The sequence below is a fragment of the Anolis sagrei genome, chromosome 6, assembly GCF_037176765.1.
Source record: "Anolis sagrei isolate rAnoSag1 chromosome 6, rAnoSag1.mat, whole genome shotgun sequence".
Lineage (NCBI taxonomy): Eukaryota > Metazoa > Chordata > Lepidosauria > Squamata > Dactyloidae > Anolis > Anolis sagrei.
In genome coordinates, this window is record NC_090026.1 from 81,320,849 (window position 1) to 81,346,296 (window position 25,448).

The 25,448-nt window shown below is 39.2% G+C and overlaps 1 protein-coding gene across 1 annotated transcript in view; it reads left to right on the forward strand.

The window, feature by feature from the left end:
• TOPAZ1 (testis and ovary specific TOPAZ 1) overlaps positions 1-25,448 on the forward strand; it is a 56,764-nt gene that overhangs the window by 21,027 nt on the left and 10,289 nt on the right. Inside the window, exons 8-16 of the mRNA XM_067470570.1 lie at positions 6,254-6,370; positions 8,798-8,861; positions 10,212-10,363; positions 13,848-13,940; positions 15,735-15,841; positions 16,232-16,298; positions 16,793-16,961; positions 18,904-19,004; positions 23,124-23,289. Coding sequence (XP_067326671.1) covers positions 6,254-6,370; positions 8,798-8,861; positions 10,212-10,363; positions 13,848-13,940; positions 15,735-15,841; positions 16,232-16,298; positions 16,793-16,961; positions 18,904-19,004; positions 23,124-23,289 — 1,036 coding nt within the window. The remainder of the gene's footprint in view (positions 1-6,253; positions 6,371-8,797; positions 8,862-10,211; positions 10,364-13,847; positions 13,941-15,734; positions 15,842-16,231; positions 16,299-16,792; positions 16,962-18,903; positions 19,005-23,123; positions 23,290-25,448) is intronic.

A 25,448-nucleotide genomic window follows, 5' to 3' on the forward strand; every position in this document is an offset into this window, starting at 1 on the left:
ATTTCAAATTATTGTTAAAGAACTTAAAACAATTACAAATTATTAATGGCATTTGCTTGAGGATTCTATTTATTCTGTTAATGTTCTTCTTTCATCAAAGGGAGAGCTAAATGATAGCTTAATAATTTATCATGTCACACACACACACAAAGTTTGCAAACTTGGCATTCTTTTAAATGTCCTTTGACCAGTAGCTGGCCACTTGGAGTGCCTCAGGTGTTGCTATGAGAAAGTCCTCCATTGTGCATGTGGCAGGGCTCAAGTTTATTTATTTATTTCAAGCATTTCTACCCCGCCCTTCTCCCCCCGAAGAGCATCGTGTGATGCTGTCAGCATATAACAACAAAGATTACAGTTAAAACAGTAAAAAACCATTAAAACATTATACAAATTCATTCACAAGTTCATTAAATAATAAATTAAAACATGCCAATTAAAACCAGAACTGAGTCGGGTAAATCCAATGTCGCTGATGTCCTAAATTTCCTTTCCAATTGCCGCTGTCCACTTGTCAAACACTTGGTCCCAAAGCCAAGTCTTCAATTGTCTTCTAAAGGACAGGAGGGAGGTGGCCAACCTGATGACCTTAGGAAGGAAGTTCCACAGACGGGGGGGCCACTACCGAGAAGGCCCAATCTCTCGTCCCCATCAACCGTGTTTGCGAGAGTGGTGGGATTGAGAGCAGGGCCTCCTCTGACGATCTTAAGCTTCGTGATGGTTCGTAACAGGAGATATGTTCAGATAGGTAATCTGGGCCAGAACCGTTTAGGGCTTTAAAGGTTAAAATCAGCACTTTGAATTGTGCTCGGAAGCTGATCGGCAGCCAGTGGAGCTGGCGCAGCAAAGTAGTAGTATGCTCCCTGTAAGCAGCATTGTAAGTGGTCTGTGGTTTTCTCTTCTCCACACTTGCATGTCGTGGATTCCACTTTGTAGCCCCATTTCTTAAGGTTGGCTCTGCATCTCGTGGTTCCATAGTGCAGTCTGTTCAGCGTCTTCCAAGTTGCTCAGTTTTCTGTGTGCCCAGGAGGGAGTCTTTCATTTGGTATTAGCCATTGATTAAGGTTCTGGGTTTTAGCCTGCCACTTTTGGACTCTCGCTTGCTGAGGTGTTCCAGTGAGCATCTCTGTAGATCTTAAAAAACTATTTCTTGATTTAAGTCGTTGGCATGCTGGCTAATACCCAAATGGGATGGGTCGGAGATGTCACTAATAGCTGCCTTTATCATTGTAGTGGTGTGAGAGTGTCCAGCATCCTCCATAGGCAGGGGAACATCATAAGCATGCTCATCCATTCCATCAGTTGCTTATGACAAACAAGACTCAGGCAGCTGTTTGGAATACTCTCAATAACTCCTTTATTTCAGACAAGCCGAGAACTCAAATCCAACAGACTCCTCTGTTCCTCTCCCACTCTCCCTCTTATCTCTACTCCTTCACTTCCCCCTCCCTCCTTCCAATTACTCCACATGTGTCAAGGTGCAGTGTCCTTGGAGTTCTTATATCTTGCTGGTGTTTTAAAGGAACATCTTATTTCCAACTCCATGGCGGGGACCCTCCACTGTCTCCCCTTTACACATGGGCTTGGTTCTTCACTGGTTAGAAGAGACACTTTCCTAAAGGGAGTCATGTTTTGCCTCGCAGGAAGAAAGAAAAAAAAAAAAGCTTTAGAGACCTTCATGTCATAGTTTTTAAACTGCCTTGCCTGCAGAGAAAGAAGAAAGGAAGAGAAAATCAGCCCCAAATGGCTCTGCAGTTTAAACAAAGAGAAACAGAAACTGAAGGTTTTCATGGTTGGAATCACTGGGTTGCTGTGAGTTTTCCGAACTATATGGCTATGTTCCAGAAGCATGCTCTCTTGACATTTCGTCCACATCTATGGTAGGCATCCTCAGAGGTTGTGAGGTCTGTTGGACACTAGACAAGTGAGGTTTATATACAAGACTTATGTTCCTTGTATAAAAAGGCAACATAAAGGTTTACTCCTTGGATTTTTAATATATATACACATTTTTAAACCATGGGTGGTTGAATCCTTGAATACGAGGGCTGACTATACACACACCTTACAACCTTACAACCTCTGAAGCTGCCTTCCAACAGACCTCATAACTGAGGATGCCTGCCATAAATGTGGGCAAAACGTCAGGAGAGAATCCTTCTGGCACATGGCCATAGGTAAAGCTCAATGTTTTCCCCTGACATTAAGTCCAGTCGTGTCCGACTCTGGAGTTGATGCTCATCTCCATTTCTAAGTCGAAGAGCCAGCGTTGTCCATAGACACCTCCAAGGTCATGTGGCCGGCATGACTGCATGGAGTGCCATTACCTTCCCGCTGGAATGGTACCTATTGATCTACCCACATTTGTATGTTTTCGAACTGCTAAGTTGGGAGCCCCCCGGTGCTCAATGGGTTAAAGCGCTGAGCTGCTGAACTTGCTGACTGAAAGGTTGCAGGTTCGAATCTGGGTAGCGACGTGAGCTCCTGCTGTTAGCCCCAGCTTCTGCCAACCTAGCACATGGCCATACAGCCTGGAAAGCTCACAGCAACCCAGAAACAGCTGTTTGTTTGAGGCTGGCTCATCCCTACTGCTCGCCTTTTGAAAGTAAGGCATTAAAAAAAACAGAAACTAGAATATTCAAAGGCGGATTTTTTTCCCCTCATGTAATAGATGCATCCCTCCTTTCAAAAATTATGTGTTGAAATATGGTAGATTGAGACTATAAATTACAGTATTAAGAGGAAAAATATAAATTGGGTTAAGTACCTTACGTTAAAAGTTCTTTATAATGTCCAGTATAAACAAGTAAATAGAGAAGTATTAGTAGTGCCATGATGAAGGAGTTGCAAACCAAGCTCATCCTGGAAGAAATGATTTTTTTTTTTGCCTAAGAAAGTGTTGCCTAAATGCGGTTTGACATCACTTTAACTGCCATGATTCAATGCTGTGAAATCATGGGAGTTGTGGTTTTACAAGATCCTTAGCCTTTCTGCAAAAGAGTGCTGGAGTCTCACCAAACCACAAATCCCATGGTTCCATAGCAGTGAGCCATGGTAGTTCAAACTGCATTAATTTTATGGTGTAGGTACACCCTAGGAGATGGAAGAGCAGATTCACTGTGTCTATGTGCAACACAACACATACATAACAAGGCAGGCTGAGAACTTGAAAAAAAAAAAGTAGCAAGGGCAACAAGGGTCTGGTCCTGAATAGAAGAGAAATGTTTACTGCAGGAAACAAATATTTAGTTGAAAATATTTGAGAAGAAAATTTATTTATTTGCTTTATTTCTATACCGCATTTTTCAGCTCTTAACAGGCGACTCAATGCGGTTTATATGGTACAATTATCAAACAGTGTCAGTGCAATTAAAACATAACAATGCAACAAACAGGATCAACAGCATCAATCCACAACAGTTAACAATCAACAAGACAGAACAACAAAACAGACATAACATAACGCCTCAGTTGAAATCAGATCCGTTCTCATAATCCTTGTGCCATTCCTATGTTCCATTTACCGTCTTCCTATGATTGGTTGCACTGCTTAACCAAACGCTTGTTCATAAAGCCAGGTCTTAACCATTCTCTGAAACGTCAGCAGCGAAGGTGCCTGTCTGATGTCTGCCGGTAGGGCATTCCATAGCCGAGGGGCCACCACTGAGAAGGCCCTGTCTCTCGTCCCCGCCAAGCGCGCCTGTGACGCAGGCGGGATCGAGAGCAGGGCCTCCCCAGACGATCTTAATGTTCTGGTCGGTTCATAGGTGGAGATGCGTTCGGAGAGGTAAGCAGGGCCAGAACCGTTTAGGGCTTTATAGGCTAAAGCCAGCACCTTGAATTGTGCCCGGTAGCGGATTGGCAGCCAGTGGAGCTGGTTCAGCAGAGGAGTGGTATGCTCCCTGAGTGCCGCTCCTGTTAGCAACCTGGCTGCCGAGCGCTGTACCATCTGAAGCTTCCGGGCAGTCTTCAAGGGCAACCCCACGTAGAGCGCGTTGCAGTAATCAATCCGGGATGTAACCAGAGCGTGGACTACCGTGGCCAAGTCAGACTTCCCAAGGTACGGGAAAATGCAACAGAACTGAGAAAGAAAGGCAACAGAAACTGATAGGATGGGGAAATCAGCTGTTCACTTTTTTGTTTTAATTACTCCAAGCTACCAACTAAAACTGCATACTACAGAGCTCTTGTTTCTTAAAGAACAATATCATACATCATGGATTTTTTTTTTAAATCCCTTTTCCCCCAAAAAGTTGCTCAGGCAAAGTTGCTCAGATATATCTTGAGCTGGACTCCAGCTTAAACTCAGTGCCAGATGAGGTAACCGAGGCACCTGTCTGTTCGATCTTATGGGATTCTTTCCGTCTTGTTCTTCCTGATGATGTGGAGGCCCTCCTTTCCCCCCTGCCAGTATCACAGGCCCTGTCTTCTGAGTACAAGGGAGAGAGCCTTCTCCTCTGTGGCCCCCTGACTCTGGAACTCATTGCCCAGAGAGATTAGGAAAGTCCCCACCTTAGAACCTTCCAGAAGGATCTCAAAACCTGGCTTTTCTGTTGCGTCTTTGGAGAGTAGCCACACAACCATACACTATTGCTCCCCTCAATGTTTTTGTTCTTGGAGTATACTTCCCCTGCTTGTATGAAGGTCTGTTTTTTACAACCCCATTTCTTTATGAGCTCTCCCTCACAAGTAATCTGCTCCTCTTTTATCTAACTCTTAGTTTTAGTTTTATCTTGCACATGCGGCCCGCTCATTGTCATTGTGGATATTGTATTTTTATTGCTAATTGTATTCATATGTTTTATGTATTTTACTGTGTTGTCGTTTGTGTCTTTGGTTTTTATTTTTATTTTTTTTTTGTAATTTGTTGTTTGGGCTTGGCCTTATGTAAGCCGCCCCGAGCCCCCATTGGGGGAGATGGTGGCGGGGTATAAATTAAATGTATTATTATTAATAAAAACCTATGCATGGATATATTGGCTGGTGTCTGAACATTATGAACATGAGAAAAAGTCTTGACAGAAGAGAGTTCAGTTGCTGAGATGATCCTGCCTTGTATGATATTCCCATACTACTCAAGAGCATAAAAGACAGAGCTTCCCAAACTAATCTTGCATCTGGTGCACATTCCCACTACTAAATCTTAAATTATATTTGTGCGTCGATTTATCTTTTGTACATCATCACAAGCCTGAACCCTTGTGCTTCTGTTGAACCCTACCCTAATACTTTAGCTCTTAACATTTAGATTCCAAATGTAATATTTTTAAAATACTACATACAAGGTAACTTCCTTTACAGTATTTATTATTTATTTATTTTATTTACTTCATTTTTACCCCGCCTTTCTCACACCTTAGAGGACTCAAGGCAGCTTACAAACTCAGGCAAAATTCAATGCCGCATGGATATAACAGCAAAACACACCCCATCAAATTATAAAACAGTTAAACATATGAGCAATTAAAACATATAAACAATAAAAGAGATTAAAACCATATAAAGTGCCGAGTTTTGGTCTCATACTTATCCATAGTCATGGATAAGTATGAGGAATACTTATCCATTTTACAAAATTAAATGCCACCCCCAATACACATTTTATATGTAGATAATAAAAACAAAACATCCATCCTTTACATTCTAAGCACTATTTCACATGCCAAACATGTTTCAGCAGCTTACTGCATTATTATTTATATTCAGCTACGACAACATACATTATACATGCTTTTAGGTTCATATATGTAATAGGGAATGGGGGCAGTATGAGAAGGTGCTTTCTGGATCATGAATTAATTGGTAGAAGAAAGCACAGCAAAATCACATTAGTAAGGAATGCAGGCCAGTGCAATAGGAGAACACAGCATTGATATGTCCCTTTTCTACAACAGATGGAGAGTATCTTAGTCCCTCCCCCTTAGTTGCCGGTGGGAGCTACAGAGAGAAGGTCTCTCTTCTCTTCTTTTTATTTTTGACTACATGTCAGTTGTATTATTGATCAGCAGTTCATGAGTGAGTCATCTGATACTGTCCACATCAAAACTCAACTTTTCCTAGGGCTGTTCTGTTTTGCTGTGTTACATTCTGAATGCTCCTTCTGCTGTTGGAAAAAAATCTCACTAAGTTCAACATGCTTTTATCTATTACACAATTATTTCAAATAGCTTTAGTTGATAGGATAAAAAGGAAGACTATCAATTTTCAGAACAACTCTGAAGGGAAAGTTATTGATTTCTCTTGGATTATATTGCAGACTTTTTTAGGATTGAATGTACCCCATGGATGTTGCAGATCCCATTTCAATACGCTAAAAGGTTGTGAGAAAGCAAATTGCAGGTTTCATCATGTTCTTCCACCAGGAAATGAAAAGGTAAGAGCAGTGATTTTTCTATTCAAAAAATACTCTTCTTGCACTGACCTGACCAATCTCTAGAATAAGAGTTCATTAATTTTTGAAGAAAGTTTACGTTCGTTGTTTGTAAATTTAGGAATCCAGAGATGAGTGAATGAAATCATTAAATAAAACACTAGATAATTTTATGTCACTTACATACAAGTATTTTGTATTCAGTTACAAATAATCAAATGTGGAATAGTCAAGTGCTGTAATGAGGATGAATGTATTCCTCATTCCATTTAACCTTTGTATTATGTATTTAATTTGCAAACTGTATTACTATATACATTCAGAGATTGCAACTAAGTATAGGAGACATATAGTCATGTTGGTAACAAGCACTGATCAAATTTGCTATTTAAATTCTTCTTTGAATGGTATGGGAATACTTGAAAATTGATTGGGAAAATACTGAGATGCCTCTTAATGATTAACCTTTCTTCTAGCAAATACAAACCTGTAATAAGCTACGGTTCTCCCTATATGAAAAAAATTATAACCCTTGAACAACAGTATTTTTCCAATTTAACATTACAGTAAATCTATACAAATTTGCCTTCTAAATAAACCATTTGAATCTTAAAATAATGCCATCTTATTATTGAACAGCTTAGTTGAGTGTCATTCCAGATTATGAACTACAGTAGCCATAGTTTGGGAGCCAAACTCTATTTGAGCTTCCAAGAACAGAGACAAACTATGGTTTAGAGCTGCTTCATTTTATTAATCTCTACCTTCTAAATCAGGGCCCTCTGGTGGCGCAGCGGGTTAGACCGCTGAGCTGCTGAACTTGCTGACTGAAATGTTGACGGTTCGAATCCAGGGAGCGGGGTGAGCTCCTACTGCTAGCCCCATCTTCCAACCTAGTAGTTTGAAAACATGCAAATGTGAGTAGATGAATAGGTATTGCTTCTGCTGGCCACATGACCTTGGAGGTGTCTATGGACAACACTGGCTCTTTGGCTTAGAAATTGAGATGAACACCGCCCCTCAGAGTCGGACACAACTAGACTTAATGTCAGGGGAAACCTTTACCTTTACTATCTTCTAAATCTAAGAGAGGAATTCCATACAATTTAGAGTAGATAGCGTAATCACTTGAGTATAATGAGAATGTAATGCACAACTTAAGTTTGAAGGTGCACATTACAAAAAATGGATTTGCCCTCGAATATAATGCACCCAACAGCACAGGCATAGCACATGAGGGAGGTGAACCTACCAGCCCTGCATGATTTCCATCTGGTCTCATTTGACCAGTTGGGAACTGCATAGAACTGACCTAGGGCGGTGGGGCAGACAAGAGACCCTGAGGGCCTCCCTAGAGGCAGGATACTTGGTTAACTGGCTGGAACGACTGGGTCACCAGCTGGGCTCTCCTCCTCCAGGTACTACAGAGTCCTGGGAAAAGCCTCTTTGCCACCCCGTCTCCCCCGTTTGGACTCTGGGGTTCTGGGTCTCTCTGGGCCTTGTCACGCAGGTGGTTTTATGTGCGCAGTTCTAATGCACCATCAAATCTGATGCACACCTCAATGTTAGCAATGTAATTTAGCCAAAAAAGAGTGAGTGTTAGACTCAAGTAAATATGGTATCTTTATACAATACTTCAGTTAATCAAAGCATAGCAGTAATTACTCTGCCTTTCATTGTTACTCTAAGCTGGGATAAATGAAAATCATCATCTTCAGCTTTATTTGTACCCCACCCTCATTCCCAAAGGGACTGAGGGCAGTTTACGGTAACCAATGAATACAGTAAATGATATAAGCAATAAACAATAAACAGCAATAAACAAATATCATTTAATACAGATAAAATAACACAGTAGTATAAACATTAATAAAAACAGTTTAAAAATATTTGTCCTCTAAAACAGTATAGATATAAATGTCATTTAAAAGCGGAGTATCAATAAAATTCTTAAAATAGCTGGCTATTAGTGAATTCTGGTATTGGGTAGATCCACTAAATCCATATGTCATTATTTAATGCAAGATCCAATGATTCTGTGTAATGTACTTGGAACTAACATTTGGATATAGATGATGTTTGTCTCTGCAATCCTATATTTACTGGAGAGGAAGCCCCACTCTTTCCAATGGAATCTGTTTCCGTAGTCGGTATGTTTTGGATTGTAGCCAATAATAAATTGACAATTTTAAAAAATTTATCTTACACCAAAAAGTATTGTGCAAGTCCAAAGTATTAGTTAGGTATATATTTACAATGAAGGAGCTGGGGGTGGTGACGAAGAGTCGGAAACGACTGAACGAATGAACAACAAATATATTTACAAACCAGTGATTTCTTTACAAACCAATTATTCATATATAAAATTGAGTGGATTTTCAGGATTTCAGACTAAATTTATGTGTGTGGTTGTTTTTGTTTTTTTTTTAGTTTTGCAGTGCCGTACTTAAGAAATATTTAAGTATTGGTGAAGTAGTTCTGCTGCAGCGTGCAGGTATGATGTAATTTATTCAGTGGCCTCAAGGACTGACATGTAAAGGTCACATAACTGTAACTATTACATTACTAATTCAGGGATTGTAATTCATGGGATTGTCCAACCCCATGTCACGCAGTAATACACAATTAAAGCACTCTCACCAGATGACCATCCAGAGCCTGTGAAAAAAACCTCCCAAAAGTAGACTCCATCATACTCTTGAGGCAGCATATTCCACTGTCAAACGGCTCTTGCCATTAGGAAGTTCTTCCTAATGCTTAGGTATAATCTCTTTTCCTGTAATTTGAATCCATTGTTTCATGTCCTAATATTACAATAGCTCAAACAAACAAACAAACAAAAAACCCGTAATTTTAACTAAGCCTGCTAGGCATATTCAGATGTGGCAATTACATTTGTTGCTGTAAAGTGAAAGATGGTTGTTTTCATCATGATGTAATTCTAAGAAATAATTTTCTGAACTTTTAAAAGGGAAAATGTACTTGGAACATTGAAAATCATGTTGCCTAGTAATCTAGAGCAGGATTTCCCAAACTTTTCCGTTCATGGAACCCTTCCTTCAGAAGACTTTCTCCCTGCCAAACCCAAGCTCTTGTCCTGATTTTCCCATAGAACCCAACTGTATCCCTAATCATTTTTCTTCCTCCTTTCATCTATTCCTAATACCTGAGTGTTTTGTATAATCTAGTAAGTTTGGAAATAAAGATAAAACATTTTAAATATAACCACAAATCTTTATTTTGGTACAAGAAAATATTGGATATAATGACAATTTCTGGTACAGGGAAATATTGGATACATATCTAAAAGGATGAATGATATTGTCTCATTTTTGTACTTTAAATAGTTTTGAAATTGGGCTTTATCTCTGGCAGCTGAATATGTAAATCTGGGGTAGCATCAATTTGCTCTTAAATGTGCTTATTATGTAAGCATAAACTGAAATGCCTGATAGGTGAACATGAAGGGGAGAATTGTTCAGATAGCCTTTCTAGCTACTGATGACATTATGCCTATCAGGCCTACTCAAAAGGCATCCAGTGGCACAGATTCAAATTTCGTTTTAAAAGCAGAGATACATTAAATTTCAGTAAGCTCTTCATGCTTCGGCATGGACTTCTTTAAAAGATTTTTAAAAGATTTTTCGCAGTACCCCTACAGTACTTTTTGTGGAACCCTGAGGTTCCACGGATCACAGTTTGAGAACCACTGATTTAGAGTTTCTACAATGTAATCTACACTTTTTGTCTTTTAAAAATCATTGTATCTGTTTATTGATGTTTCAATATTCTATTAGTTAAATCACTGTGATAATATTACACTTAATTTTCTCCTTTTCTGTAGTCCAGATATTTACAGATTATTGCAAAAGGAGCACTCCTAGGTTATATTTGAATTCACAAATTTTAAATGACCTGCTTGCCTCTTTGCTCCAGTCCTTTTTGCTGAAAGAATTGTTTCTTGTAGTCCATGCTAGCATAATGATCAAGATACTGGTAAGTTACCTTCTTACATGTTTCACAACATACTGCTAAACTCTGTTAGATTCAGTGGAGCTTCCAGGTGAATGGGTGATGAATTGTGACCTGAAAAACTTTTTTGATTTAGGGGAATAATTGACATCATGTTTTATTGTAATACAGTTGGGTTTTTTTACTTGAAGTTTTGATTCTGAGCTTTTTTTTTCAGGACAGTTAGTCAATTTCAAAAACTATAATAAATGTTTTTAACGTATATACTCGAGTATTATGATCCACACAGAAGAGATAAGGAACTATTTTTAAATAAGCAATGCATGGAAGTGGAAGAAGACAACAGAATAGGAAGGACAAGAGACCTCTTCCAGAAAATTAGAAACATTGGAGGTAAATTTCAGGCAAAAATTGGTATGATAAGAAACAAAGATGGCAGGGACCTAACAGAAGCTGAAGAGATCAAGAGAAGGTGGCGAGACTATACAGAAGATCTGTATAGGAAGGATAATAATATTGAGGATAGTTTTGACGGTGTGGTGAATGAATTAGAACCAGACATCCTGAGGAGTGAGGTTGAATGGGCCTTAAGAAGCATTGCTAACAACAAGGCAGCAGGAGACGACGGGATCCCAGCTGAACTGTTTAAAATCTTAAAAGATGATGCTGTCAAGGTGATGCATGCCATTTGCCAGCAAATATGGAAAACACAAGAATGGCCATCAGACTGGAAAAAATCAACTTATATCCCCATACCAAAAAAGGGAAACGCGAAAGACTGCTCCAACTTCCGTACAGTGGCCCTTATTTCTCATGCCAGTAAGGTAATGCTCAAGATCCTGCAAGGAAGACTCCAGCAATACATGGAGCGAGAGTTGCCAGATGTTCAAGCTGGGTTTAGAAAAGGTAGAGGAACAAGAGACCAAATTGCCAATATCCGCTGGATAATGGAGAAAGGCAGGGAGTTTCAGAAAAACATCTACTTCTGCTTCATTGACTATTCTAAAGCCTTTGACTGTGTGGATCATAATAAATTGTGGCAAGTTCTTAGTGGGATGGGCATCCCAAGCCACCTTGTCTCTCTCCTGAGGAATCTGTACAAGGACCAAGTAGCAACAGTCAGAACTGACCACGGAACAACAGACTGGTTCAAGATTGGGAAAGGCGTACGGCAAGGCTGCATACTCTCACCCAACCTTTTTAACTTGTATGCAGAACACATCATGCGATGTGCAGGGCTGGATGAATGCAAAGCTGGGGTGAAAATTGCTGGAAGAAACATTAACAACCTCAGATATGCAGATGACACCACTCTGATGGCCAAAAGCGAGGAGGAGCTGAGGAGCCTTTTAATCAAGGTGAAAGAAGAAAGCGCAAAAGCCAGGTTGCAGCTAAACATAAAAAAAACCAAGATTATGGCAACAAGAATGATTGACAACTGGAAAATAGAGGGAGAAACCGTGGAGGCCATGACAGACTTTGTATTTCTAGGTGCAAAGATTACTGCAGATGCAGACTGTGGCCAGGAAATCAGAGGACGCTTACTTCTTGGGAGGAGAGCAATGTCCAATCTCGATAAAATAGTAAAGAGTAGAGACATCAGAATGGCAACAAAGATCCGCCTAGTCAAAGCCATGGAATTCCCTGTAGTAACCTACGGATGTGAGAGCTGGACCTTAGGGAAGGCTGAGCGAAGGAAGATCGATGCTTTTGAGCTGTGGTGTTGGAGGAAAGTTCTGAGAGTGCCTTGGACTGCGAGAAGATCCAACCAGTCCATCCTCCAGGAAATAAAGCCCGACTGCTCACTGGAGGGAAAGATACTAGAGACAAAGTTGAAGTACTTTGGCCACATCATGAGGAGACAGGAAAGCCTAGAGAAGACAATTATGCTGGGGAAAGTGGAAGGCAAAAGGAAGAGGGGCCGACCAAGGGCAAGATGGATGGATGGCATCCTTGAAGTGACTGGACTGACCTTGAGGGAGCTGGGGGTGGTAACGGCCGACAGGGAGCTCTGGCGTGGGCTGGTCCATGAGGTCACGAAGAGTCGGAGACGACTGAACGAATGAACAACAACTCGAGTATAAGCCCAGTTTTTCATCCAATCTTTTCTATATTTTTAATTAATACATTTTTACTTGAGAAAAAATTATAATTATATATACATACACTATACATTTTCCCCTCTTTTATTTGCATTCACCCCAGTGCTCCCTTTCTCCAGAGCCATCTCTTTTTCTAAAGTACCATCAAAAGTTCAATTCTTCCTTTTTTTTAGGCTGAAAAAGCCCCCCTCTGCTTATATTCGAGTCAAAGTTATTTATTATTTTACTCTGCTATTATTATTATTTTAATTACATTTATTATTTTACTCTATTTATTATTGTTGTTGTTATTACTTACTATTTTACTTTATTATTATTACATTTATTATTTTACTTTATTTTTATTGTTATTATATTTATTATTATGCTATATTGTTACTACATTTATTATTTTACTCTATTTTTATTATTATACTTATAATTTTACTCTATTATTACTGCTATTATTATATTTCCATTGTTTTACTCTAATATTACTTTATTACATTTGTTATTTTACTCTCTTTATTATTATTAGAATGATATGTAAGCTAAACAAATTTACATTGAAGGAGGTTATAATAATGGTGTAATCAGAGTTGGACAGTCTGATCTTAAATTACAGTTTTATGTTAATATTTTAAAAAATTAACCTACACTACTGATGCCTCAGTTAATGTAATGTTATTGGTATCTATTTTTATTTTGAAATTTACTAGTAGCTGCTTCATTTCCCACCCTCATCTTACACTCAAGTCAATATGTTTTCCCCAGTTTTTTTGTGGTAAAATTAGGTGCCTCTTCTTATATTCGGGTTGGCTTATACTCAAGCATATAGGGTATTTGTTTGGTTCTTTCCTGCTTTCTGAGAATCTTGATGCAGTTTAACAATAAAACTTTTGAGTTCTTTGTTCATCTTCTGTTAACCTTGCTTTTAGTTTTGATCTGTTTGCATATCCACTGTGCGATTGAAATTGAAATATAATTTCAGAAGAATACCTGTTCAATTGCAACAAAAGATGCCAATGGCTCTTTAAAGACTAATATAATCCACCCCTCTATTGTTTAAATTGCACATTTTCAGCCCTCAAACCATCCACAAATGGGGCACCTCTGTATTGCAGATTCTCCAATCCTCAAAGGGAAATTTAAAAGAAGAAAATAAAGAGGCGAAAGCATTTTCAGTGTGCCCAAAATAATGTGGAAAAATTGACTCTCATCTGCTGTAGAGTTCATTTTGCACAAACATGAGGTCTCAGGTCTCAGAAATGGCACAAGCAACCACCTCCACAGAGTATAAACTCTTTGTAGCCTTTTAAATAATGCTTAGCTGATATATTTTAGTTTGAAATTGTATTTTGCATTTTGTTAAGTAATTACTTTTGATACATTTAGCTGTCATTTTAATAAGTTTATTTTTTACTTAGCCATCGGTACACTTGCTTCTCAAAGTTTTTGAACAAGTGGCTTCCATGAAATTAAAAGACACAGTGCCTGATTTACTTCGCATCTCATGTGAGGTATGGTTTGAATTAACTTTGTTTGATCCCATCATAAATGTTTCTCTTTCTAGGATACTGCTTTTCTGTTTGTCTTTCTGCTTCTGCTACATACCCTTTCTTTAGTCTCATAAATCTTTTTGAATGTTGTTGGAGTGCCAAAACCTTATACAAATTCTGATTCCAATCCCAATTCCAGATTGTGAGAAATAGAAATTTCTAAGAGAGAACATTCCAAGATGATGGAGGAATTCGTTTTTTAATTTTTTTGGTTAATGTCAGGAGTGACTTGAGAAATTGCAAGTCGTTTCCGGTGTGAGAGAATTGGCTGCAAGGACGTTGCCCAGGAGATGCCCAGATGTTTTACCATCCTGTGGTAGGCTTCTCTCATGTCCCTGCATGAGAAGCTGGAGCTGACAGATGGGAGCTCACCCTGCTCCCTGGATTTGAACTGCCTACTTTTTGGTCAGCCGGCACATTGCACGATGAGGGGCTCAATGGGTTACTGTCCTGGTTTTAGATTTTTTTTAATACTGGTGGCCAGATTTTGTTCATGTTCATGGTTTCTTCCTTATTGTTGAAATTGTCCACATGCTTGTGGATTTCAGTGACTTTTCTGTGTAATCTGACATGGTAATTGTTAGAGCAGCCCTGCCGGCACAAGGGTTTAACCCATTGAGACACCAAAGGAATTATGAATAAAACTGTTTCCATAGTGCCAGTTGCTGTTACCATAATACAGATTATGCATTGCTTTTCTGCAGTTCCAAAATTTGAAATACTCCAAAATTGTTCACATAGATGGTTGAGATAGTGACACCATTGCTTTTTGATGATTTGATGCATACAAACTTTCATGCACTAGATTATTTTAAAATACTGTATAACTACTTTCGAGTATAAGTGTATATAAAAGATACATGAATTCCATATTTAGATTTGGGTATCATATCCTAAGTATCTTATTATGTACAAATATGCAAGTACAGATATTCCAAAATCCAAAACATTTCTGGTCCCAAGCATTTTGGATAAGGGATATTTAGCATGCATGAGATAGACAGAAGGTAGTTTGGGATTTACTGGTATTTTCCTTAGTAATTAGAAAAACGTTCTAATTGATATGTTTGAAAAACAGTAAATATGTTTTCTTTCCTCTAAATTAGTTCAAATACAATAAATATAGTAGGTGTTGTAGTCAAATAGCTTCTTCCTCTGCATTTTTGTACCTATTTGATGTAGCTTGAGGCCTGAAGCCCATCTTGTTCCACTGTTATGAACTTTATATGCTTGGGAATGATTGCCTGTTTATCTTGGAGAGGACAAGAAGGGGGGAGGTTAAGGGGATAAGAGAGCAAATAAAGTTGATGCCTATGTTATACATAAGTAAAAGATTAAAGGATAGATTTATTTGGAGTACGAGCTTAAATGAACTCACAAGGCTCTCTTTCTTTGGAGCCTTGTGAACGAATAGCTGTGAGCCAATTCAGTCCAGAGAGTCACTGGGCAAAATGACACTAGGCTATTAGCGCCTGCTTCCAGATTTGTACGCCTTACAATGGATACAGTGTGATCCATACTATCCATAGATTGGTACACATATTGGGTATTTTGAATTAGATTTCAAACTTCTCTGTAGATTTCTTTTACCAGCTTAATTTCAGCCTAAATTTAAGTCATACAATGTGTAAAATACAGATGCATTATCAAACTATTTCTGCTCTATCATTTCTACAGAACTCTGATTTCAAATTAGGTGGGAGAATGTTCATATTTAGGATTGAGTTTTTATTTCTGTCTTTTTTAATACCATAGCTTTTTGATGCTGGAATGGCCTTTGAATATGAACATATTTGCTGTATTACAAAGTTTCTCAATCAATTGCAAGTTTCAAGTCATGAAATAACCACCTTTACGTCCAGGTATGTATTTTTCTAATAGCAACTGAATTGCAAAAGAACTGAAAACAACCCTCCCAATTTTGGGAGGCTTACAAAAAAAACGGATCGGGGACTCCAATGAAAGCTGGGACACGAAACTGGACAAGGTTCTCCCTGAATGTACATGACTAGTAGGCATTACTCTCGGCAGTTGCTACAAGTTGTTCAGATGAACACTGTAATGTTTCTGGATTGCAGCTGTTTCTCTTCAGCTCTTTTAGTCATTCATGGATGCTATAAATATACTGTATGTTGTGAAATCCTGACTTAACAGCGAGATGGAATTATTAAGACTTTAAATTGTTATTTTTTTATGTTAAACTAAAATTTAAGCTTTCTCAAATGGATGATTATATAACAATTATTCTTAAGATTTCAGGAAAGACATTTTGAAAAGGCCAGCCTTTGTGACTTCGATTCAGCTGTAGCAGAATTTCAGGTACAGTGAGCATATTTTGTGTGAAAGCAGACTTGAGAGACACTTAATACTATAATGCTAATTTAATAATATGAAAGTAAGATCTGATAGAATAATTACACCTGTAAGGGAGAGTGAGTGGGATGTTACCTTTAAAAACAATTCATTTTCAATGGGAAGATATGTTGAAGCAGCCTCTCCTGAGCAAATTGCATTTTAGATGTGCTTACACAAAAATCTTGGTATTCAGAACTGTAGTTTGATCCTAAGTAAGGATACTGTTAAATATAGCAATCATAAATATCCTAGGATTTTTTTAGGTCTTCCAATGCAACTTTGTGACAACCCCTGGGAGGAACATACCATAGAATCACCTGTAGAATCTAGAAAATGCTTAAGCTGTTTTTTTGAATGAGTCCACATATATGGGTTCCTGTATTCATGTTCGTCATATTTGTGTTGATACCATCATTTATTATAATGTTGTCTATATTTTTATCACTTTTTCTGAACAGCACTGTAAAGAAAAGGGTGATTGGGCTAAATTGGGAACTTTGTACGTTAATATGAGGAGAGGATGTGGGAACGTGGATGAAAAGTACTCAGTATGCATTGCTAACATCCTAACCAGTGTCCTGAAGGAGGAGAAGCTAAGGATTCCTTTTTGTGAATTTGCAGCTGCAGGTAACATTTATAGAATATTGTCCATTATTTCATAAACAAATCCAAGGGGAAAGTGAGGATTCTGTTTAATGAAATTTAAGTGCCTTTTCAACAAGCCCTATGAGGAGCACTTAAAGAGCTGGGAATGTTTAGCCTGCAGAAGAGAAGGAGACATGATGGCCATGTACAGGGTGAGGCAGCATAACTTCCTTTTTTAAAATGCGCACTATTCAATCAGTTGAAGACGTAGCAGAACGCTACTGGTCTCGTTTGAGAGACAGGAGTATAAAGTTTTGTCCTGACACAGTTCAGTCGCCATCATGCGTTGGAAGAGCGAGGAGCATGCTTTTGCCGTTGAGCGGATTTGGAGTGACCGGCCCGCTCTCCAGATTTGGCCCCTTGTGATTTTTTTCTATGGATTTTTTTGAAATCCCGTGTTTATGTGAATTGGCCAAGGACCCTAGAAGATTTGAAGACCAACATCCAGGAAGAAATTGCCCACATAACGCCTGCTATGCTGGCAAGAGTCATAACAAACACCAGAAATCAATTTACTCAGTGAATGGAGAACAGAGGACGTCACCAACCTAATTTGATCTTCAAAACTACATTAAAAAAACTTTTAAGTATGCGCCTACATTATTAAAAAAATATTTTCTGATTCATACAATGGGTTTTATTAAGTTTTGAAAAAAAGGAAGTTATGCTGCTTTACCCTGTATAAATATGTGAGGGGAAGTCATTGGGAGGAGGGAGCAAGCTTGTTTTCTGCTGCCCTGGAGACTAGGACACAGAACAATGGCTTCAAACTACAGGAAAGAAGATTCCACCTGAACATTAGGAAGAACTTCCTGACTGAAAGCTGTTCAGCAGTGGAACTCTTTGCCCCAAGGCATGATGGAGGATCCTTCTTTGGAGGCTTTTAAGCAGAGACTGGATGACCATCTGTCAGGTGATTTGAATGCGATTTTCCTGCTTCTTGGCAGGGGGTTGGACTGGATGGCCCATGAGGTCTCTTCCAACTCTATGATTCTATCTTAAATTCCACTCTGATTTAAAACAATTCATCCATATTATGAGCACAATGGAACCACATATATGTTTCAGTGCCAAAAATACAGCCCAGTCAGAAAAGAGAAGTTTGGGGGTGAGGCCCAAACAGGAAAATTACTATGGTAATATCTTTTTGGCTTCTTTTTCTCCCCATTTACAGTAGAGTGGTAGCCACTGCCAATTCCCTAGGCCAGTGTGGATGTCATGGTAAATCTTTTACCTACTCTGAATCTGGAGTTGGGGAAACTTTCATTTTTGTAAAGGATCTTTGTCTTCCTGGAAAAGCCAACCAGGAGCTGCAAATGGCTGTTCTGGAGTCAAACATGGGCAGACTTTCCAATATTGTAGAATTGTATGTTCATTTGCCACCTCTCTCTTTCCCCTCCATTTCTAAATCATCTCAGATGAAATCAAGCTCACCCTCCACACCATAATTATCGGCATTTCAGCTTTGTAAAATTCAGCTTTTCAGGTTGACCAGTATCTTTATGCCTATTAAAGCTCCAATATTAGAAGTGATACAAACTGGCCTAAATATAGATATTTGTAGAGATCTATGAAAGGAAGCATTTGAATGGAAGGAAGTGAGATTGTAGAGAATTAGAAAATATAGTCTTCCTCTCTCTATCCATAAAAAACATTGTCTAGATGGGCCATATTTAACTGAAGTCTTCTGAGGCACATATTTGGCCCCAATGTAACTGTTGGTAAATACAGTTTAATCTCTGGTGGTCTATGTACTCTGTACTTCTATATGTTGAAATGTGTACGTGAGGATTCAGTTGTGTGGGAATTCTTACTTGTAATTGACCTGTTTCATGTAAGCAAATTTGTTATGCCCATTTTGCTTCATTTTTTAAAAAAATCCAATAAGTCTAAAATAGCACTTGCTAATGCTTTTCTTTTCTAGTGAATGCTAATGCACATCATAGTGAAGCAGATAAGCATTTGCTGGGAAGGATTGGAATAAGTGTTATGTTTTCATATTACAAAAAGCAGCAGTGGTCAAAGGTACTTTATTTAGTTATATTGTGTAGATTGTCTATTTTAAATATTTAATCTGAAAAAAGTAGCTAGTCCACATGTTTTGTTCAACACATGTTTAGTTCAACATATTACTTTAATATGCGGGCAATCCCTGAATTACAAACATCCAACTTATGCCTGACTTCTTGTTACTAATGGGGGTAAGACAACAGGAAGCGATGAAATGTATCTCTAGGAAGAGAAATTCACTCCTAAAAGAGTTAGCATGGGGGAAAAGGTGTTTACTGAATATTTCCCACTAATCCCTGTTTTCATGGTAACTTAAGAACAAACCTATAGAATCTTATTTGTTCATAACCTAGGAACTCCCTGTATAGCAGCGTTTCTCAACCTGGGGGTCGGGACCCCTGAGGGGGTCGTAAGGGGGCGTCAGAGGGGTCACTAAAAACCTTAAGAAAATCCAGTATTTTCTGTTGGTCATGGACAATTTTGGCCCCATTCTATTTTTGGTGGGGTACGGGATGCTCTTTGATTGTAGGTTAACTATAAATTCCAGCAACTACAACTCCCAAATGTCAAGGTCTATTTTCCATTCCACCAGTGTTCATATTTGGGCATATTGAGTATTCATGCTAAGTTTGGTCCAGGTCCATCGTTGTTTGAGGCCACAGTGCTCTCTGGTTGTAGGTGAACTACATCTCCAAAACCCAAGGTCAATGCCCACCAAACCCTTCCAGTATTTTCTGTTGGTTGTGGGAGTTCTGTGTGCCAAGTTTGGTTCAATTCCATCATTGGTGGAGTTCAGAATGCTCTTTGATTGTTGGTTAACTATCAATCCCAGCAACTAAAACTTCCAAATGACAAAATCAAGCCCCCCGCCTTCAATTCCACCAGTATTCAAATTTGGGCAAATCGGGTATTTGTGCCAAATTTGGTCCAGTGAATGAAAATACATCCTGGATATCAGATATTTACATGACGATTCGTAACAGTAGCAAAATTACAGTTATGAAGTAGCAACGAAAATAATTTTATGATTAGGGGGGTCACCACAACATGAGGAACTGTATTAAGGGGTCATGGCATTAGAAAGGGTGACAACCACTGCTGTATAGGATACTAGCTTAGGTCCTAGGCGTTGCCTGGGTAATTTGAAAAAAATCAAATTTTAAATTGTACAAAATGCATAATGTGGTGTGAACTATAACTCACATCATGCCAGGTTAACCCTCTGAAACTCCATCAGTTTGTCATGTTGGGGTTCAGTGTGCTCTCTGGCTGCAGGGTACACTACAACTCCCACTATGGTGAGTCAGTCCCCTCAAACCTCTCCAGTAGGGTGAGTTAGTCAAGAGGATTCTGTGTGTTAAGTTTGGTCCAAGTCCATCATCGGTGGAAGTCACAGTTTCTCTAGTTGTGAGTGAACTACAACTCCTGGAAAGGAAGGTCAGTTCCCCCCAAACCCCTCCAGTAATCAAATTTTGGCACATCGGGTATGTGTGCCGATTTGGTCCAGATCCATCAGTGTTTGGGTTCACAGTGCTCTCTGGATGTAAGTGAACTACAACTCCCCCAAATCAAGGTGGATTTCCCTCAAAGATCTCCAGGATTTTTTTACTGATCATGGAGGTACTGTATGCCAAGTTACTTCCAGGTCCATCTTTGTTGGAGTTCGGAGTGCAGTTCTTAGATTGCAGGTGAACTATACATCCCAGGACCTACAACTCCTATAATTCATGGTGAATTCTCCCCAAACCTCTCAAGTATGTTCAGTTGCTGATGAATTCCTCTGTTTGCCATAGAAAAGAATAGGGTGGGATCATGCAAATTCCACAACAATGGAGAGCGTAAAGAACACAGATGTCTGTGGTGGAGGAAACACATACAATCTAGGATGGAATTGTCCCCGTATGAAAGCCTTCACTTGAGTAGTGCGCAGTGTGGTATTGGTGGAGGACATTGGCAGGGCTCTTGGACATGTTCATGGCGCTCGCTATAACCTGCAATGTCATTGGAGGGAGGGCCATTGGTGTCTTCTGAGTGGTAGAAGCTATAGCTGTTTGTGGAGGCAGGAGCTTGTCTGTGTAAGTGGACAGCCCAGTCACATACACACAAACATATTTTCACTTTCATTATGTGTATAGATAGATAAATGCAGTGGGCTACAGGAGAAAGCTTCAAATTAACATTGGTAGACACTCCATAAACCTTAATACAATTAAACAGGCATTCTATAGTGTGAAAAGTTAGATAGAAAGACAAGCTAAAAGCCCAGAAAGTCAAGAAAAAGTTTGTGTTTCTTTAACTTCAGGCTTCCTATGGTGAAGTTCTTCTTAAATTACTTAATGTATTTCAAAAGTGACATAATTGAAGGTAAAACATATATTCTTGTACTGGCTAATGTTGATATAAAATTGCTTACATAAAGATACTGACTGCCCTTGAATTGTTCTACTGCATTCGATATTCAAAACAAAATCAAAAGGCTAATAGTTTTTGACCTAGATTAACACTTTAAATTCTGGGAGAAAATATCAGAACATAAATCTATAAACTTTTAATATTTACTGAAATAGTGAAAATTGTCATACATGCCAGAATAGTGCTTTTTAAAAAGGAAAGGTCCACTCAAAAGTTAAGTTCTGTAAAGTTCTACTTGTTTCATTAGTCTGAGCTTTCACTTAACCCTTCCATGAAATGGTATTTGATTTTGAGTACATCTACACTGTAGAATCAATGCAGTTTGACTCTTTAACTGCCAGCGCTTAATGCTATGATATTATGGGGACTAGAAACAATATCATACAAAAGCTGGGGATCACAACCAGACACAGTGAAGACATCTGCCCTTGCGCTATACTACTCTACTGCTGAGTATGCATGCCCGGTGTGGAACACACCATGCTAAAACAGTAGATGTGGCTCTTAATGAGACATGCCGCATTATCACGGGGTGTCTGCGCCCTACACCACTGGAGAAATTACACTGTCTAGCCGGTATCGCACCACTTGACATCCACCGGGAAGTAGCAGCCAATAGTGAAAGGACCAAGGCAGTGACATCTCCAGCCCATCCCTTGTTTGGGTATCGGCCAGCACGTCAACGACTTAAGTCAAGAAATAGTTTTCTAAGATCTACAGAGACACTCGCTGGAACACCCCAACAAGCGAGAGTCCAAAAGTGGCAGGCTCAAACCAAGAACCTTAATCAATGGCTGATACCAAATGAGAGACTCCCCGCTGGGCACACAGAAAACTGGGTGACTTGGAAGGCGCTGAACAGACTGCACTCTGGCACCACGAGATGCAGAGCCAATCTTAAGAAATGGGGCTACAAAGTGGAATCCACTACATGCAAGTGTGGAGAAGAGCAAACTACAGACCACCTGCTGCAATGCAACCTGAGCCCTGCTACATGCACAATGGAGGACCTCCTTGCGGCAACACCAGAGGCACTCTCAAGTGGCCAGCTACTGGTCAAAGGACATTTAATCAACTACCAAGCTTACAAATTCTGTGTTTTGTCTGTTTGTTTGTTTGTTTGTTTTTGTTAAAAATGTGACACAAATGTCTGGTTGCTGATGACACGATAAATAAATGAGGACTGTACAAGGTCTTTTGCTTTTCTGCCAAGGACAGCTGGCACGTCACCAGACTTCAACTCCCAGGATTTCATAGCATCAAACTATAGCAGTTAAAGGGGAGTCAGATTCCACTTTTACTTCGACTTCAGATTTATACGTATAGCAGCATAATAGTGTCCTTGAGATATAATTCTCCACCAGAGCAATTGTTCAAGTCAGGTTTCAGAAGCCAAAGCATTGTCATTAATTACATATCCATTTTTAGAATTTCAAGTCAAGTTTCAGCAAACTTTGAATAGACACTATCATACCAGTTGTGTTTTGAGTAGTAATATTACTTCATAATCAGGGCATATAAGCAAAAGAGCCTTCCTGATATTAAAGGAATATATTGTAACTTGCACAAATTGTTATGTTTGAACCTTGGCAGCGTGGTTAGTACTGGGATGTGCGAATCCTAAGGGAAAATGTACAATTTTATGTTTGAACAAAGTATTCTAAGACAAAATACTGATGCCATGGTAGCTCTCAATTCTGATTTCCTCCTTTTGTTTCACAGGCCAAGAAGATTCTGGATGCACTTCATGCTTTAAAGATACCATTCACAATTTTGACAGGACTTTTTGGTTATGAGAGATTAGCATCAAGATGCCATATTATTAATGTTGCTGTGGAAATCTTTCTCAAATGTGGGTGCATAGATGGTGCAATATGGGTGCTAAAAGGTAAGCTTTTGATTGGATGAAATGATGCTGGTTTTATACGCAGTTATTTAATATTATAACAAAATACTTGCTGAGAGAGCTAATATATATTTAATATTTTTGTTCCACACTTTACTTAGAAAGGCACTCCGCATGGCTTTCAATAAAAACAATAGACTCCCTGTTTGTAATCTAAAAAGCCAAAAAGAAGTTAAGTTCTAAACCCATACACAATAATCTACAAATAACACTAAGGGATGAATAGAAGAATCTGGTATTAACCAATGTAGTAAATGTGTATCTACATACGGAAATGTAATTATTTTCTGTTATTGTAAACTGAGTACAATCATAGAGTTGGAAGACACCACAAGGGCCATCCAGTCCAATCTTTTGCTATACAGGAACACAATCAAAACACTCTTGATAGATGGACATTATTTTAAAAACCTCTAGAGAAGAAGACTCCACTGAGGCGGCATATTCCACTGCAGCACTTGCCATTGGGAAGTTTTTCCTAATATTTAGGTGGAATCTCTTTTCCCATAGTTTGAATTCATTGCTTTGTATCTCAGACTTTGGAGCCATTGAAAGCAGTCATGCTCCCTCCTGAATATTAATACATTTTTTACAATATATAATGTATTCATAATAAAGTTTTTATCACATGGATTTTCTAAGTAGACAGTGATCTAATTAACCAATAAATCATATGTTACACAAAGATGTTATGGTGTAACTGAATACCAAGCTAAGAATGATTTACAAATTGAATTCTATAAGCACGTATTCAAATTCTCACCATTTATGCTAGCACCCTCCAAATGTATTGCATTGTACCTGTGTTAGGTGAAAACATTTTATTTCTTCTTCATGGTCTTTGTGAATCACACAATTGGGTATTCTCTCACATGTGAAGAACCCTGTTTGGAACCTTCTAGAATCAATAAGCAGAAAAGTTTTGGTGGTATCCCCACTCACCATCTCAAGGCTATATAAAGCCTGGTTACCACCAACCCCCCTTAGTTCCTTTTGTCCATGTTGCAGCAGTTCAGGAACCTTCACTCATCAAGCTTGTTTTTGCTATACTAGTCCTTACTAGTGGCAATTCTGGTCTTCCTTCAGGGTCAGTCTCTGGTCTTTTGCAACTAGTTTCGTCACTATTGCTCCCATTTCTAAGTACTTTACCCCATGAGTACGGTGCTTCTGCTAACTTGGTATGGCTTCCACTACTAGGTTTAAACATGTTTGGGCAAGTTGCCTGGCACGGATACTCTTCAGTGCATCCTTTGCTTGGACAAAGGTCATTCTGTCCACAACTGTATTCATTGCCAGGCATGAATACCTCGGGTGCAAAAAAAAGAAGGCAACAAGGATTCTCTTCTTGCTGTACTAGCAAGCCTTTTCGCCTATCTTGTTTGTCTCAGTGTTGACTTCAAAGTCCCATTTTGGGAACAAAGCATGTGGATGTGGGGCCTTCAGCTTCAGTCTTTGAGTTCATCTTGGGGAAATCAGTGCCCCCCTTTGCCATTGTCAATTAAGATGGCCATGAAGCACGTTGCTGAAGAAATGGCTGCCTCTCATTCAAAAAAGACAAAATCCCTGCTACTTCCCCTGAAAAAGCCCCAACTCCCAGAAAGAGTTACGAAGCTAAGGAGACCTAAAGAAAGGCTTGCAAAACCAAGGAGGGCAGAAAGAAAAGGGCCAAGAAAGCAACCAAAAAGAGTGACTTGCCAGCATCTCATACAGAACCACCAATTTTAATCACTAATGTACCAGGGGCTCAGAGTGCAGCCCCAGGGCCAGATTCCCCCAGTTTTCATGATAGAAGGGTGGGCTGATGATGCTCCACTGCCTCCACCCGACTACAGAACCAAACTGGTCAAACCTGTTCAATCCAAGCCCACCACTGGCCTGGGGTTGCTTTCTGATTTTGCAGACAGACCAGAAAGAGTGGAAATCCCTTCGGTTCCTCTACACAGGCAGACTCCCTTGGTGCCACCCCACCACCAACATATCTCTCAGCTGCCCCATCGGCACTGAAAGAGCTACATGTAATTTTGGACTGCTAAGGCCCCTGACACCCCCTCCCAGACAGGGACCATTATATGCCTGCAGTGGTGATGACTCCCCTGAGAGATTAATCTGTTTAGTGAATGATGATTTCCCAGATGATTACA